At 43.3% G+C, this 16,028-nt stretch overlaps 1 protein-coding gene across 1 annotated transcript in view; it reads left to right on the top strand.

Annotated features, from left to right (window-relative positions):
- FAM168B (family with sequence similarity 168 member B) overlaps nucleotides 1–16,028 on the top strand; it is a 37,954-nt gene that overhangs the window by 3,043 nt on the left and 18,883 nt on the right. The window contains exons 2-3 of the mRNA XM_079923767.1: nucleotides 3,959–4,039; nucleotides 12,168–12,251. Of these exons, the coding sequence (XP_079779893.1) occupies nucleotides 3,970–4,039; nucleotides 12,168–12,251 (154 nt within the window). The 5' untranslated portion in view covers nucleotides 3,959–3,969. The remainder of the gene's footprint in view (nucleotides 1–3,958; nucleotides 4,040–12,167; nucleotides 12,252–16,028) is intronic.

Genomic DNA, 16,028 nt, shown 5'->3' with positions numbered 1-16,028 from the left:
ATGAGGATGCAGATAGTAAGTAGTTTGACTGTTAGTGATATTAAGATTGGTCAGTGGGTTCAGCGTTCATATCCACTAATCAATAACAGGTATGTTTCAACAATTCTGAATTAGATTTTAAATAAATGTCTCAACTTCATATTTATTGCTACGAAGAGTCCTGTATTTTCCATTGGACAGTTCTTTTATTAAAGAACATTCAGGAAATGTTTATGAGCTATCTCTGGACCAAGCACTAGTGAGATGCAGAGGGACGGGGCTGAATAAGATATTTTCCCTGCCCTTGAGGCTCACAGTCTTTGGGGAATCTCTCATCATATGAACAAGTAATTTAAAAAGCTGTATGACAGTTGTTCATAGAAGTTGTACAAACATTTTCTTTTGTTAATCCTGTTATATTTTTAACCTATAATTTTAAATTATGACTTCTTAATCACTTTAGGAAATAGTTATTATTAGCCTCTTGGGAAGTATAAGTGCTTTCAGGAAACGTAACTTCTGGTTAGTTTGGAACTTATGGTATTTAGAATTCAAATGCAATTTTATACATTTTTTAGTGGAAAATGTGGAGTAGGATTGTATTGCTGTTTTAGATGTAAGTCAGGTCATGAAAGGAGAGCCTTGTGGTATTCAGTGCTTCATTGGAGTTGTCTGCAGTTCCTGGCTGTCATGAATAATGCTGTTATAAACTTTCATGTACAGGTTTTTGTATGGATGTATGTTTTCACTTGTCTTGGGTATATACCTAGGAGTGGATTTGCCAGGTCAAATGGTAATTCCTGTGTTTAACTGCTACGCTATGCTGTTCATCAGCTTCATGGCCTACCAGGTGACATCTCCTGCTCAGCCCCACATTTAAGGGTCTCCACATGGTTTCAGTCTCACCTATGTCTCCATAATCATCTTTGCTGATTCCCTACATGTAGCCTAATCTCCAACAAGCCCAGTTGTAGTGTCCCTAAAGAGTGCATCTTGCATTTTCTAATTTCTGTGGCATTTCAAGATCCTACCTGTTTAGAGCTTATTGGAAACAGTACCTCCGTAATCCAAGTTATTCCTGACCGTTCCTTTCTTCCTCCTTGAATTTTTGCTCTCCTCACTCAACCCTCAGAACACTGTATTCCTTTATGGCACTTAACACCCTTTGGCCTGAATCACCATTATTTATGTCTTCTGTCTTACAGGCCTGTGTTGTCCAGTACAGTAGCCATCACCTACATGTGACTGTTCATTTAAAATTAAAGTTAAACATGTAGTTCCTTGGTCGTGCTAGCCATATTTCAGGTGTTCAGTAGCCATTAGTGACTACTCTGTGTGGACAGATCAGACATACATTTCCATCTTCACAGAAAGTTCTGTTGGACAATACTTTTCTAGATTGTAAACTCAGAGCAGGGACTGCGACTTTTTCTCCCCTGTGGCCTTTGCGTAGTGCTTTACTTATCTTGAATTCAATTAAGAAAATGAAATTAGATCCTGGCACAGAATAGAGAAATAGAGTTTCGGGAAGTATTCACTTCTCCAGAGATGAGAGTCGAACCAGAGAAGTAGATGAAATATGTGAAGACCTCCACATCCTTATGTTGTAGGTCCACCAAAAATGGGTTAAAAGTGCAGGAAAATGGGGATTGGCAGTTACCAATTTGTTTATTCTTTTTTTTTTTTTTTTTTTTTTTGCGGTACGCGGGCCTCTCACTTTTGTGGCCTCTCCCGTTGTGGAGCAGAGGCTCTGGACGCGCAGGCTCAGCGGCCATGGCTCACGGGCCCAGCCTCTCCACGGCATGTGGGATCTTCCCGGACCGGGGCACGAACCCGTGTCCCCTGCATCGGCAGGCGGACTCTCAACCACTGCGCCACCAGGGAAGCCCACCAATTTGTTTATTCTTAAACTGTGGTGTAAAATACAATTGATTCTCATGTCTACTTCCTATGCCTTCCTATCCTTGTTTGTTTGTAGTCTGTTCTGTAGATCTGCATTGTCCAGGGTGGTAGCCTCTAGCCACACGTGACTATTTAGATTTAGATTGAAGTTAAATAAACTAAGAAATTGGATCCTGTTCTAACCACATTTTTCAGGTGCTCAGTGTTTACTTGTAGCTAACGGATGGTATATTGGACAGCACAGATAGAGAACATCTTCATCCTTGTAGAAGGTACTGTTGCACAGCACTGATCTAGACTTCTCTCTTAGCTGTGGTTCTGGATGTCATGGCTTCAAAAAGTATCTCTGCCTTTGGTTTGGAAGTTAAAGAAATAAGATAATTACTTAGGTAATGAGTATCAATATCAATCACTGATATCTCCAATTTATTTCGACTTTAGAACTTGTTACAAAGGCTAAGGACTTGACCAGGTATAGTTTCTACTGAACTGCTTGGTTGTAAATATTCTGAGTCAGGTGAGCTGAAAATATGAAGTGGTTTGTTTTTGCATTTTGCCTTTGTAATGGAATTTGATACCTAGAGTGTTTTGAGGTGCATGTGTTTTTTAGAAAGTCAGCAGGTAGTTGCACCTTTTTGTGTGTAAGACATTGTTATTGGGGCTGAAGTTACTGCAAATAGGGCTAAGTTCCAGTTCCCTATCTACATTCTAGCTGAGGATGTGGTGGGGAAGGCAGACACTAAAGCAAATACATGTACATTTTATGTTTTTCTTTTGTTTCTTTTCTTTTTTTTTTGGCCATGCCACACAACTTGCAGGATCTCAGTTCCCCAAACAGGGATTGAACCCCGGCCACGGCAGTGAAAGTCCAGAATCCTAACCACTATGCCACCAGGGAACTGCCTGTTTTTCTTTTTAAATAGACTTTTTTTTAAAGAGCAGTTTTAGGTTCACAGCAAAACTGAGCAGAAAGTGCAGAGTTCCCGTATACCTGTTCCCCCCCCATTGCTGTTTTATTTTTAAATTTAAGATCCCCATTGTCCTTACTGCCACGTAAGTCAGGGAATACTGAATAGTCTTAATTTAGCTCACACTTTAAGAATACACTGGGTGATAAAAAATTCAGAGGATGGGATAAAACCATGGTTGTAGCTGTGCAAGTTCTTGAACTTTTCAGGCAAAAAAGGTTGGGAATTGGGCTTCCCTGGTGGCTCAGTGGTTGAGAGTCTGCCTGCCGACACAGGGGACACAGGTTCATGCCCCGCCCCGGTCCGGGAAGATCCCACATGCCGTGGAGCGGCTGGGCCCGTGAGCCATGGCCGCTGAGCCTGCACGTCCGGAGCCTGTGCTCCACAACAGGAGAGGCCACACAGTGAGAGGCCCGCGTACCGCAAAAAAAAAAAAAAAAGGTTGGGAATTATAGAATGGGTTAATAGAGTTGCTGGGCTTGCTAATTTGTCTTTTTTTAGGAAATAGACATATATTTAACCTAAGTTATTTCAGAAATAGACAAAAGTGCAAAGCGAACACTAAACCATCCCATCTAGAGGCAATCACTGTTCATATTTTAATTTCCTCCCAGACTTTTTTTCTGTTTGTGCTAGAGGTGCACATGCCCATATGTGTAGGTGCAAATTTGGGAGCATACTGCATTGTAGTATTGTACTGTTTTTTTCCCCAATTACCATGATATCAATCTGTATTTTTAAACACTTTAAAAAGCAGCTGCATGCTATTTCATGCTCTGGATAGATCTGGTTAAGACTGTTCTCTGTTATAAGGACATTTAGATTATTTATAGATATTTTTTCACAGTTTTAAGCAGGGACACAGAGAACACTTTTTTCCCTTAGCTTCTGATGGACCGAAGAGAGTTATAAAGGAAAGCCTGTGGTGTCCTGGTGGGCACCCATTAGGACTTTGGCGTTCCTTTTCTTTTCTCTGTTGGTTGGCAGCAGCATGAAATGCCTCGTTTTATTATATACTAGAGAAAGGACTCTTGTTCTTTTGAGACTGATGATGGAGAAAAACCTGAGAACAAAAGTGCTTGGCTAAATCACTTTTTTTCCCTTTTTAGTTCTTGAAATCATGAATCCTGTTTATAGCCCGGGTTCTTCTGGGGTTCCCTATGCAAATGCCAAAGGAATTGGTTATCCAGGTAAGCAAGTAAAATTTTGTTTCCATTATTGAACTTTGAACACGTGGTGAATTTCTGTGTCACTAAGAATGCTTTCGATGGACAAACCCAGCTCAAGTGGCTTAGATAGGGAAGAAAATGTATTGGCTCACGGAATTGAAAAATCAGGAGCTTGGTCTGGCTTTGGTCAAAGGCTGATCTGGTGGCGTCAAGGGTGGGGATTGGCGTCTAGTTTCTCTGCTTCCTGTGCTCAGCTCCGCTTCCTCAGTGTCCTCTCCGTGTGGGTCCCTTTCTGACCATTGTGGTTCTGTGGTGCTCAGCCCCTCCCTTGGCTGTGAGTCTCTTCACCTGGCTCTGGCTCTCATCTTGTTCCTTCCATGCCAGCACCCGGGGCCAGGAGGGGAGTCTACTGATGAATGTAGGCCTGAGTCGTGTTCCCCACTTCACTGAAGTCTGCTAGTCCAACATGGGCTGTGATGGAGGGGGTGAAGCACAATTTGGGGGAATAGGAGTTGGTGGTCAAAAATAGCAAATTGTCGTCCTAATTGAAAGGAATAGTTATTTGTAGTATTACAATTGTGGGTTTAGGTGATATGGTGGAACAGATACTCTTAAAACCCCGTTGCTAAAAACCCCTGGGAAGTTAAATAAAACATTTCAAAAACGTTTAACTGAACTTGCAAGAAAGTAAGAGATTTCTGCTGCTGAATATGAAAACGACAAAAACCAGAGCATTGGGCCATTGAGTTGATGTGCCTGTCCTAGGGGCATTTATTATTTGTGGGTTTTAGCAACCTATCTGGGGACAGAAATTGAGGCCTTTGGCCCTTGTAAGGCTGGGAGTTGGAGTGGGACCCCTCATCAGTCTGATTCCTCCAGAGGGTGATACTCACATTGGAGAGGTAGACTAAACAATCCATGCACTGGCTCCACGGGGAAGTTCAGTTTCTGCTTGGGCTCTGGGAAGGGAGAACCCTTTTCTAAGAATTTGTAACTATTCAGGGATGTTTCAGGCTCTACTTTGAATTACTTGTCCTTCCCAGGAGGTCCATACATCGAGAAACTAACATAAAAAAAGTCTCTAGGCGGCACTATTCCCTGGAGCACCTGACAACAGCAGGTGCAGAACTGCTGTGGAGGCAGATGTTCTCAACCCAGGTTGTGTGGGTTTCCCACAAAGTTCTGCCTGTTAACAAGTCAAAATTATTACAGAACACTGTGATGTTATTCGTCATGTCAGAGTCACCAGTCATGATAGACAGCAGGAACAAAACAGGTAAAAACCATGTCACACAAGCATGTTTAGAATTACTGAAGATGCAAAAGAAAGAATCATATCGAAAAGAACCAGCTGGAACTTAAATGGAAAAAAAAAGGCATTTGAACAAAATTCAAGTTAAGCTGCAGATAAAACACTGCTAAAGGGAGGACCAGAATGCAGTATAAGGAAAGGGGGAAACAGACTGGTTAAGAAATAGAGGTGTTAGGATGAGAAGTTTTGAGGAGAATTAAAAGGTGCAGAAGGACCAAGTAGAGAGACTAGAAGAAAAGGAGTGCCAGAATTTTCCAGAATTGATAAAAGGTGATTTAGTGATAAGGCCTACTGTCTTTAACGAATTAACACTAGTTTAAACAGAAGGCTAAATAGCTGAAGAGAATCCTGTGTAAATCTGAAACCAGGGAATAGGCAAAACCTGATGGTATTAGCATTACCTATAATGAAACATTGGTTGCCTGTCATACCAGTTCTGTGCACTTTTTAAAATTTTATTTTTTAACATCTTTATGGGAGTATAATTGCTTTACAATGGTGTGTTAGTTTCTGCTTTATTACACAGTGAATCAGCTATACATATACATATATCCCCATATCTCCTCCCTCTTGCGTCTCCCTCCCATGTGCACTCTTTTAGGGGTTTTTTTGGTCTTAAAATTACATTTAAAAGAAAATTTCTGCAACTTTAAATCTGTTTAAAATGTTATCGTTTCTTCGTATTTTATCCATTTCTTTATACCTGTCCTAACTATTTTCTTGGTTTTAGTATTTTAGTCTCCTTGACTTTCATAAAACTCTCTAGATCAGCAAGGGTTTAGTGTAGGAACTAGTAACCACTCTAGGTATTTTGAATGGGAGTGGGAGTTAAATAATGTGCCTACAGAATTTTGAGGCTAGCATAACTTCAGTACCAAAAACTAACGAGACATTACAAGGAAAGAAAGTGCTTTTATACCATTTTATACTTTTATACTAGTAAACGGAGAGACTTGTCCATAACTTTCTAAAATTTACATTTAATGGGAAAAAAGAAACACTTCCCAACAACTTCATCTTTTAATTGTAGTAATATGGTAACTGACATATGGTCAGCCCTTCATATCCGTGGATTTTGGGTATTGTGTCCTGGAACCAATACCCCTAGGATACTGAGGAATGACAATAATTGGGTTCATATGCACCATCTTACTGTTATTTTCTAATTGATAGCACCTGGGTTTTTTGTTTTGTTCACTTTCTTCTTTTGGATTAACCAAGTATTTTTCATTAAATTTTTCCTTCTTTTAATTTTTGAAAAATTCTTTTGCTATTTAGTGATGACTCTAAAGATTACAGCACTTTTTGCTCCCCCTCCCCTCCCCCCTCCCCTCGTCCCCTCCGCTCCCCCTCCTTCCCTCCTCCCTCCACTCCTCCCTCTCCTTCTCCCTCCCCTCTTCCCCCCACTTCTCCCTTCCCTCCTCCCTCCCCTCCTCCCTCCCCTCCTCCCCTCCTCCCTCCTCCCTCCCCTTCTCCCTCCCCTCCCCCTCCCCTCCTCCTCCCCTCCTCCCCTGCCCCTCCTCCCTCCCCTCCTCCCTCCCCTCCTCCCTCCCCTCCTTCCTCCCCTCCTTCCTCCCCTCCTCCCTCCCCTCCCTCCCCTCCTTGTCCCTCCTCCCTCCCCCTCCCCTCCCCCCTCCCCTCCCCCTCCTCCCCTCCCCTCCTCTCCCCTTTTACTGCATGTCTGCTAGCAGTGAATTTTGTTTTAGTTTGTGAAATGTTTTTATTTTGCTTTCATTTTTGGAACATATTTTTGATGAGTCTGTTGGTTTTCTGTGGCTGCTATAACAAATTGCTACAAAGTTTGTGGCTTAAAAACCACAGAAACTTATTCTCTCACAGTTGTGGGAGCCAGAAGTCCAAAATTCAGGTGTTGGCAGGGCCTCATACCCTCTGGAGGCTCGAGGTAAGAATCATTTCTTGCCTCTTGAAGTTTCTGGAAGCTTTCAGCATTCCGTGACATGAATAGCCTTGTGGCAGCATCACTCCGGCTTCTACTTCCATGGTTACATCATCTCCTCCTCGTCTGTGTTTCATATGCAGACACTTGGCGTTGGGTTTAGGCCCCCACTACCCGTAATCCATGATGATCTTATCTGAAGGTCCTTAACTTATGTCTACAAAGACTCTTTTTCCAAATAAGGTAACATTTATAGGTTCCAGGGATTTGATGATGTATCTTCTGGGGGGGGGCGGGGTTTGCCTACCATACTGAGTATACAGTTTTAGGTTGGCTGTTATTTTCTCTCAGCACTTTAAAGGCAGTTGTATTGTCTTCCCGTTTCTGTCAGAATTATTTTTGTTTCTTTGGAGTTAGTATATCCCTTCCCTCCCCCCTGACCCCCGACCCCGCTGCTTTTAAAATATCTTTGTTTTTACTGTGAAATGGCTAGATGTGATTTTCTTTGTGTTTATCTTTGCTTAGTGCTCACAGAGCTGCTTGACTTTGGCTTGATTGTTCAGAGGGCGGTAGAAGGAAGAAATGGGGAGGAAAAAATATCTCCTCTGAAGTGAAGGTAGTTTTTCCAGAAGAGTGGGCTTTAGTCGCACTTTAAGGAGAACACTTTTAAATAGCTTGGAGAGCTCAAAACTGCTGTTTAGGGAACTGAAAGCCGAATGAGCCAAGAACAACATTTAAAGGAAAACCGTGGCACAGCAGCCGGAGGGTGAGGAGTTGTCTCCAGATGGTTCTGAGCACAGGGGTGAAGAAGCAGGGCTCCTCCCAGAGGCACGGAAAGTCTCGGGCATCCGGCTCAGCGGCAGAGGGCAGGGGCTGGGGGGGGGGGGTTCTCTCTCAGGGTCTCCCGGGGCACTCACCCCTCCCGGCCCCACCCCACTACTGCCTTCACCCTTCCTCCCTCCACTTGCGAAACCCAGGGGCAGCTTGAGCCCCCAGCGACCCTCTCAGCAGCCCAGATTCTCCCCCAGAGCCTGGCAAGTTCTAGGACTGGAAGCCAGGCTAACAAGGCTGGCGCCAGAGGTGCAGTCGGGCCTGGAAAGAGTGTGTGGCGGGCACTGGAGCCTTAAAGCCCACCCACATCCTTCAAGAGGAGGGAGGAACGCATCTTTCTAACAGTACTTCTCAGGGGTCACCGTGCTCCCCACCCCATGGTGATCCATGCTCACTTGACACAGACCACCTCCTAATTGTCCCCCTCAATTCCGCCCTAAGGGGTCCTCTGACAGGGGTCTGTGACAGCGTGGGTCAAGACCTCTTTAGTCAGCTGAGGCCAGTACTTCAGGGGTCCCTCCAGTCCCCTCCCTGTCGTTGTGGTGTCCCGTCCTCCCCCCCCCATACTTTATCTAATAGAGGAAGGAGTGCAGTCAAAGGACCTGCGAGCCTGTGGGTGAGTTTTAAGCCCGAAAGCCCGAGATGCAATTAAATATTATTGGAACCTACTGTAAGGTGGGGGAGGGGAGGCTAGGAGGCTGCGTCCCACCGCAGTGGGTCCAGCTCTGGGACCCTGCACCCCCGCATCCCCTCCCTTGCTTCCCCGACTTCAGCAGCAGGAGCTCCGCAACCCCACCCAGTCCTTTGCAGCTCCCCCTCCTGGATTCCCTGCCGGATGCACAGGTTGGCCCCTCCCCACCCACTGGCGGAGCACTGGAGGGCAGGGGTTAGACGAGGGACCAAAGGGACCAAAGCTCCCCGCACGGCTCTTCTAAACAGCAGGGGCGGCTTGGAGCAAACCTGAGCTCTAGTTTTCTAAGTCATAAGAAATACACAATTTAAAGACCTTGTTGGCTGACTGTGGTCTGTGTTATCAGTTTATCTTTTTCTATTTCACGCATAAGGTCCTGTGTCTTGCCATTCCTAGTGTTTTTTTCATGAAATGTAATAAACAAGTGTATTAAAAATTATAGGTAATCCGGTTGATATCTTCCTTTGTTAACCACACAGCACGTTGCTTGATCTTTTTTTTCCCCCCAGCTTTACTGAGGTATGATTGATAAATAAAAACCGTATATATTTAGGTTGTACAACATGGGTTTTTTTAAGGTGTATGTGATGATTTAATGTATGTATATGTAGTGAAATGATTACCACGATTAAGTATCTCCAAATATCATCACATTGGGGATTAGGGTTTCAACATGTAAATTTTGGAGGGGACACAGACATATCATGCTCCCAGGCCAACTATGTCCATATCTAATTTCGCCTTTGTTGCACGAGGGTATCGGACCCTGAGATGGAGTTAGGAGTTCAGACGTTGTGGGGGTGGGTAACGCTTGTAAGGATCTGGTGGGGTGGAAGCAGTACTGGGTGTGGGAGCCTGACCCGAGTGTGCAGTGTCAGCAGGCTCATTGGGGAGCCCTGGGGCGGCACTGGCAGTTAGAGGAGGCCTCGGCAGGCAGAAGTGGCCCTGCAAAGCCCTGCTGCTGAAGGCTCTCCTCCCACATCCTCCTCCCCACAGCCGAACGGCAGGTTGTTTTCTGGAATCGAGATGCAGGTGGTTGTGGTCACTTGGCTTTGTCAGCTTCTTGATTGTTCCCTGTCGGTTCGCCTTGTTCTTATTTGTATTTTATAATACATAGTACTGCTGTATAACCCTTCATCTTGTGGGGGTTTCCATAGTTTTATTCAACCAGTTCTTTGCATGGGTATGTTGTTTGAAGTCTTTTGCTATTCCAGTAATACTGCAGTTGATAGTGTTTGTGAAAATTATCTTCAGGGTGGATTCCTTGAGGTGGGATTGCCAGTGGAGAGAGTAAATGCAGATGATTTTTTTTTCCTGTTATTCTTTTTAAAAATTTTTATTTTATATCGGAGTATAGTTGATTAACAATGTTGTGTTTCAGGTGTACAGCAAAGTGATTCACTTATACATATACATGTATCTATTCTTTCTCAAATTCTTTTCCCATTTAGGTTATTACAGAATATTGAGCACAGTTCCCTGTGCTATATAGTAGGTCCTTGTTGCTTATCTATTTTAAATATAGCAGCGTGTACGTGTCATCCCAAACTCCCAATCTATCCCTCCCTCCTACCCTTCCCCCCGGCAACCCTAAGTTCTTTCTCTAAGTCTGTGAGTCTGTTTCTGTTTTGTAAATAAGTTCATTTGTATCTTTTTTTTTTAGATTCCACATATAAGCGATACCACATGATATTTGTCTGAGCGATACCACATGATATTTGTCTTTCTTTGCCTGATTTACTTCACTTAGTATGATAATCTCCGGGTACATCCATGCTACTGTAAATGGCATTATTTCATTCTTTTTAATGGCTGAGTAATACTCTGTTGTAGGTATACCACATCTTCTAACGCAGATGTAATTTTAAAGGTACTGCCGATTTCCCTTCTTGCGTAGGATTTTTACTGCTTTGCACTCCTACCAGAAGGGTGTGAGACTGTTGTTTACCCCACAACCTTGCCAAGAAAGCGTGTCCTCAGCTTTTGGATTTGTGCCAGCCTGAAGTTAGAAATGGTAGTTGGCAGTTCTCTCTGTCCATGTCTTCCGTTTTCTTTTGGGTTTTTGTTTTTTTAACTTTAAAAGTTACTTATATATTAAGTGTACTTTCCCTTTGTCTACATAATTTGCTAGTATATTTCTTGTAGAAAGCTAAGTCTTTTTTACACAGCTAGTGGTATTTAAGTTTTTGTTTTTATGAAGTGATTGGGATTTGGGATCACTTCCAACCTCTTGCAAGAGGGGGAGTCTGGGCAGTGTAGTTTTTAGCTTGCCAGCCCCTGCCTGCCGGAAAGGAGGTAGAGTCGATGTTGGAGGAGACAGTCCATGGTACTCGCCAAGGGGCATTTTCAGGAGGACAGTACTGTGACTGGGAAGATGGACAGGAGTGGGAGGGAGCAGTGGTTCTCAACCATGTTGATTTGGAACCCTGCAGGTTAGAATTTTCTGGAGGGATTACAGCTTCTCACAACCATTTGTGTAGGTAGTAGACTAGCAAACCTGGGTCATCTTGGCTCTGTGCCCTGAATGTAGAGAAGGCTCTTTAAGGCCCCATTGTCGCGTGGTGAATGGATCGAGCTGAGAGCTGTGAGGGACGTGGAGCGAATAACTGAGGCCCCTCTCTGGTTTTTTTTTTTTTTTTTTTTTGCTGTACGCGGGCCTCTCAGTGTTGCGGCCTCTCCCGTTGAGGAGCACAGGCTCCGGACGCGCAGGCTCAGCGGCCATGGCTCACGGGCCCAGCCGCTCCGCGGCATGTGGGATCTTCCCGCACCGGGGCACGAACCCGTGTTCCCCTCATCGGCAGGTGGACGCTCAACCACTGCGCCACCAGGGAAGCCCGCCCCTCTGGCTTTGGCTGAAACACTAACGTCTTTCTTGATGGTTCTGTTGTGTTCACGTGATCAATTAGTGGTTGTAGTTTAGTCTTATTAAGGATTCCTCATTTGTGTTAATAAAGGTCAGGTTGCTTGCAAACGGAATGTGTGATTAGATTTTTCCCAGTTCCATTTGTGTATGGTGCTGGTTAGAGCCCATTTAGCATGTGAAGCTTGCAACACTCTTATTACTCTTGCTAAGTAATAAATTAGGCGATTAGAATCGAAAATAAAACTGCCAGAAGAATTGAGAGTTTTCTGACTTCAGCTTAGGATATATATTTTTTTTACTTCATTCTAATTCAGTTTCTGTCAAATAAATTTAGAAAGTTGTAAGCATTTATACTCTTAGGTTTAAAAGACTCGTTTATGATTGTGACCCATCACAGCTCTGAGGAGAGGAGACAAGTAGAGACCACCTGCTCAGCACCCATAGCGCTGTTGGGCTCCTGAAGTCAGTCTGGGGGTTGCGGTGAAGAAGCTGAGGACAGCTGGGTCTGTGGGAGCCCTGGTTTTAAAATCACATTGTTTTTTCTTTTTTCTACAGCTGGTTTCCCCATGGGCTATGCAGCAGCAGCTCCTGCCTATTCCCCCAACATGTACCCTGGAGCGAATCCTACCTTCCAAACAGGTAAGCAGGCCATATGTGCTGGGTGGCAAAAGTGCTTTGTCCATGTGGCTGGGGGAGAATGTCAAGTGGATGGATTTTGAGAAGGGTGGTTATAGAATTGGGATTTGGGGTTGAAATGATTTATTGGTTCATAAAATTAGGCTTCTTAACAAGTACAATAAAAGCTTAATTCTTATTGCACATAAAGCTTTGTATCAGTATATTGCATTTCTGGTGTCCTTCCACAACACGGATCTTCATTCCATCATAGCTTGTTACAGGTAACTAGTTGTGCCAGAACATGTATGTATTTATGAAATAGTGTTGATTATTAGAAACTAAAGATCATGTTGCCATGTTAATAAGTAGAATTTCCATGTTGCTAACATTTTTAGAGATAACTGATTTCTCTCTAGAACTTGAGCACCTTGATTATGGCTTTAAAAGAAAGTCTTGTTTTCTATGTAAGGTGCATGAGAATAGTTTCCGATTTTAGAAATCAAGTGGTACAATTGAAAGTGGAATTTGTTTGGGTCTGGTCCTTGTAAAGACAGTTTTTTTTAATGGGACTTTCCTCTTTGAGCCTGCATTTTGGTGTTGGCTCATTCCAGGCTTTATTCACCCAGGATGGATTTTGTGATTCTGCTGCAGCAGTGGTGACCTACACTCTGACCTGAAGGCTCAGCCTCACGTGTCTGCCGGGGTGCTTCTTTGTCCCTCAGAACCCCTAGCCTCACATGGTTAACTTGACAGGAGAGGAGACAGCAGCAGTGTCCTTTTCCTGAGTTCTTCCAGTTTGATAATCATAAAATTCTTCCTTCCTTCCTTCCGTGGCCCTTGTGTCCATGACTCGCATTCCATTCCCACTCTGACTGCCTTTGTTCACCCTGTAGCTCACACCCAGAGAAAGACCTTCTTAGCTTGGTCTTCCTGCTCCCAAGCTTTCTCTCCTTGACTTCACGTTCCCTGCACTTACACCAGAGTAATGTTTGCAGTTATGATGGTTTCCCATGACTAAGACACAGTGAAGCCTAGAGTCCCAACTTTAAATCCCTAGCTCTTTGACACATTGACCTGTTCTTTCCAAAAGAGATTTTGTTTTGTTTTTGCATAGCTTTTATTCACACTCTTTCTCCCCCAAGAACTAGAGAACCTGCTACTTTGTGCCATCTTTTGGGATCTGTTATGGAACATCCCTTCCCTGGGACAAGCAGTATTATGTTATTACTCACTAGATTATTTAAGGGCCAAATGGCACCACCATCTCCTTTTGTGAAACATCTCATCTTGTTTAACTTTTTTAAAACAGCTCTCTGGAGGTCTGAATGATGTTCAGTAAACTGCATATATTTAAAGGGTACTTGATATGATGTATGCCACCTTCTCAGTCTAGAGTGAACATATCACTCATCCCCAAAAGTTTTCTCCTGCCCCTTTGTGACCTCACCTAGGCTCCAGGAAATCACTCATCTGTGTTCTCTCACTACAGATCATTTGTAGTTTCTAAAATTTTGTATAAGTGAATCATATTGAATGCCCTTTTTGGGGGACTGGCTTTCATCCAGGATAATTTTTGACATCCATGTTGTAGTGTATATCAGTAGTTCGTTTCTTATTATTGTTGGGTAGTATTGCATTGTACAGAAATAGCACAAATTGCTTACCCATTCACTGGCTGATGAACATTGGGACTGTGTGCAGTCTGAGGCTGTTACACATGAAACCGCTGTGAATACTTGTGTACATTCTTTATGTGGACATACCCTTCCATTTCTCTTGAGTAAATACAGAGGAGTGGAGTGGCTGGCTCTTAAGGCAAGCGTATGTTTAACTTTGTAAGAAGCTGCCACACTCTTCCAAAGGAGTTGTGCTATTTTATGTTCCCACCAGCGGTGGAAGAGAGTTCAGTTTCCTTTATATCTTTGCTAATACATGATATAGTCATTCTTTTTAATTTCAGCCATCCTAGTGAATATGTAGTGATATCTTACTGTAGTTTTAATTTGAACTTATCTAATGACTAATAATGTTGAACATCTTTTCGTGTGCCTGTTTGCCACTTGTGTGTCTTTGGTTAAGTGTTTGTGTACATCCTTTTCTGCCTGTCAGTTTTTAAGTTTTTTTTTTATTGTTGGGTTTGAGAATTCTTTATTAGATATATGATTTGCAAATATATTTTCATAGTCTGTGGCTCTTCACAGTGTCTTTAAAAGAGCAAGAGTTTTTAAATTTAATGAAGTTCACTTTATCATCTTGTTCTTTTATGAATCACGGTTTTGGTATCGTTTCTAAGAAATCTTTGCCTAACCCAGCATCACAAAGGTTTTCTCCTAGAAGTTTTATAATTTTAGGTTTTACATTTAGGTTTATGACCTATTTTGGATTAATTTTTCTGTATGGTGGTAGGAATGGATTGAAGTTTATGTTTGCATAAGTATTAGTTGTTTTTTACTGTATGTGATCATGCTGCAGACAACCATAAAATGTCACTGTTCTAGAATTCTCCAGCGTAGCTCACTTGTACTCATTTTCTCTATGGAGTACAAATTGATGTAAAAATGTACTAAAAGCTTCCGACTTTCTTATTCTTTTACAAAAAGAGCCTCAGGTTTATTTGAGGCTGGTGAAGCCGTTTTCCTTGCCCAGGGTGTGAAGTGCTCCCCTGAAGGGAAAGTTTGGTGTTTATCGGGCTGGTGCTGGTGTCTGATAGTTTCCTCCTCTGGCCCACCTGTAGAACAGGTACCATTCCTCTTCTCTCGCGTGTTTCCTTTCTCGTAGGGAGATGGGCCCTTTCTTGCCTCTTCCAAGACTGCTCTCAAGCTGTTCCTCTAACCCAGAAGCTGGGGCGGGCAGGTGGGAGTAGTGGTCTTGGTGGGAACAGTGGCTGCCAAGAGGGCCTGCCTTGTTGAAAGGGGTGTCCACTGATGGGTGCTGGATAGTGGTCGGCTGCCACACTGCTCGCCCAGCATTGCCAGATCTTCAGATTTTTAGGAGAAGCTGGGAATAAAGATGTATGTGAAATTTGTGAATGAAAAAGATAAAAGGCACTTGGAAGGTCCTGCCGGTGTGCCGGTGTCATGCAAGTGCTTGCAGCCACCTGATCTGAGTCTAGGCTACAGCTGTGCTCCCTTCTTTTTCTGGGATCCTCAGCATTTTCATAGCTTGAATTTTTTTTTTTTAACATCTTTATTGGGGTATAATTGCTTTACAGTGGTGTGTTAGTTTCTGCTTTATAACAAAGTGAATCAGTCATACATAAACATATGTTCCCATATGTCTTCCCTCTTGCGTCTCCCTCCCTCCCACCCTCCCTATCCCACCCCCCAGGCTGTCACAAAGCACCGAGCCAATATCCCTGTGCCATGCGGCTGCTTCCCACTAGCTATCTACCTTACTACGTTTGTTAGTGTGTATATGCCCATGACTCTCTCTCGCCCTGTCACAGCTCACCCTTCCCCCTCCCCATAACCTCAAGTCCGTTCTCTAGGAGGTCTGCGTCTTTATTCCTGCTTTACCCCTAGGTTCTTCATGACATTTTTTTTCTTAAATTCCATATATATGTGTTAGCATACGGTATTTGTCTTTTTCTTTCTGACTTACTTCACTCTGTATGACAGACTCTAGGTCCGTCCACCTCATTACAAATAGCTCAATTTCGTTTCTTTTTATGGCTAAGTAATATTCCATTGTATATATGTGCCACATCTTCTTTATCCATTCATCCGATGATGGGCACTTAGGTTGTTTCCATCTCCGGGCTATTGTAAATAGAGCTGCAATGAACATTTTGGTACATGA

This window comes from Stenella coeruleoalba, assembly GCF_951394435.1.
Source record: "Stenella coeruleoalba genome assembly, chromosome: 6".
Lineage (NCBI taxonomy): Eukaryota > Metazoa > Chordata > Mammalia > Artiodactyla > Delphinidae > Stenella > Stenella coeruleoalba.
This window is presented reverse-complemented; position numbering and strand designations above follow the sequence as displayed.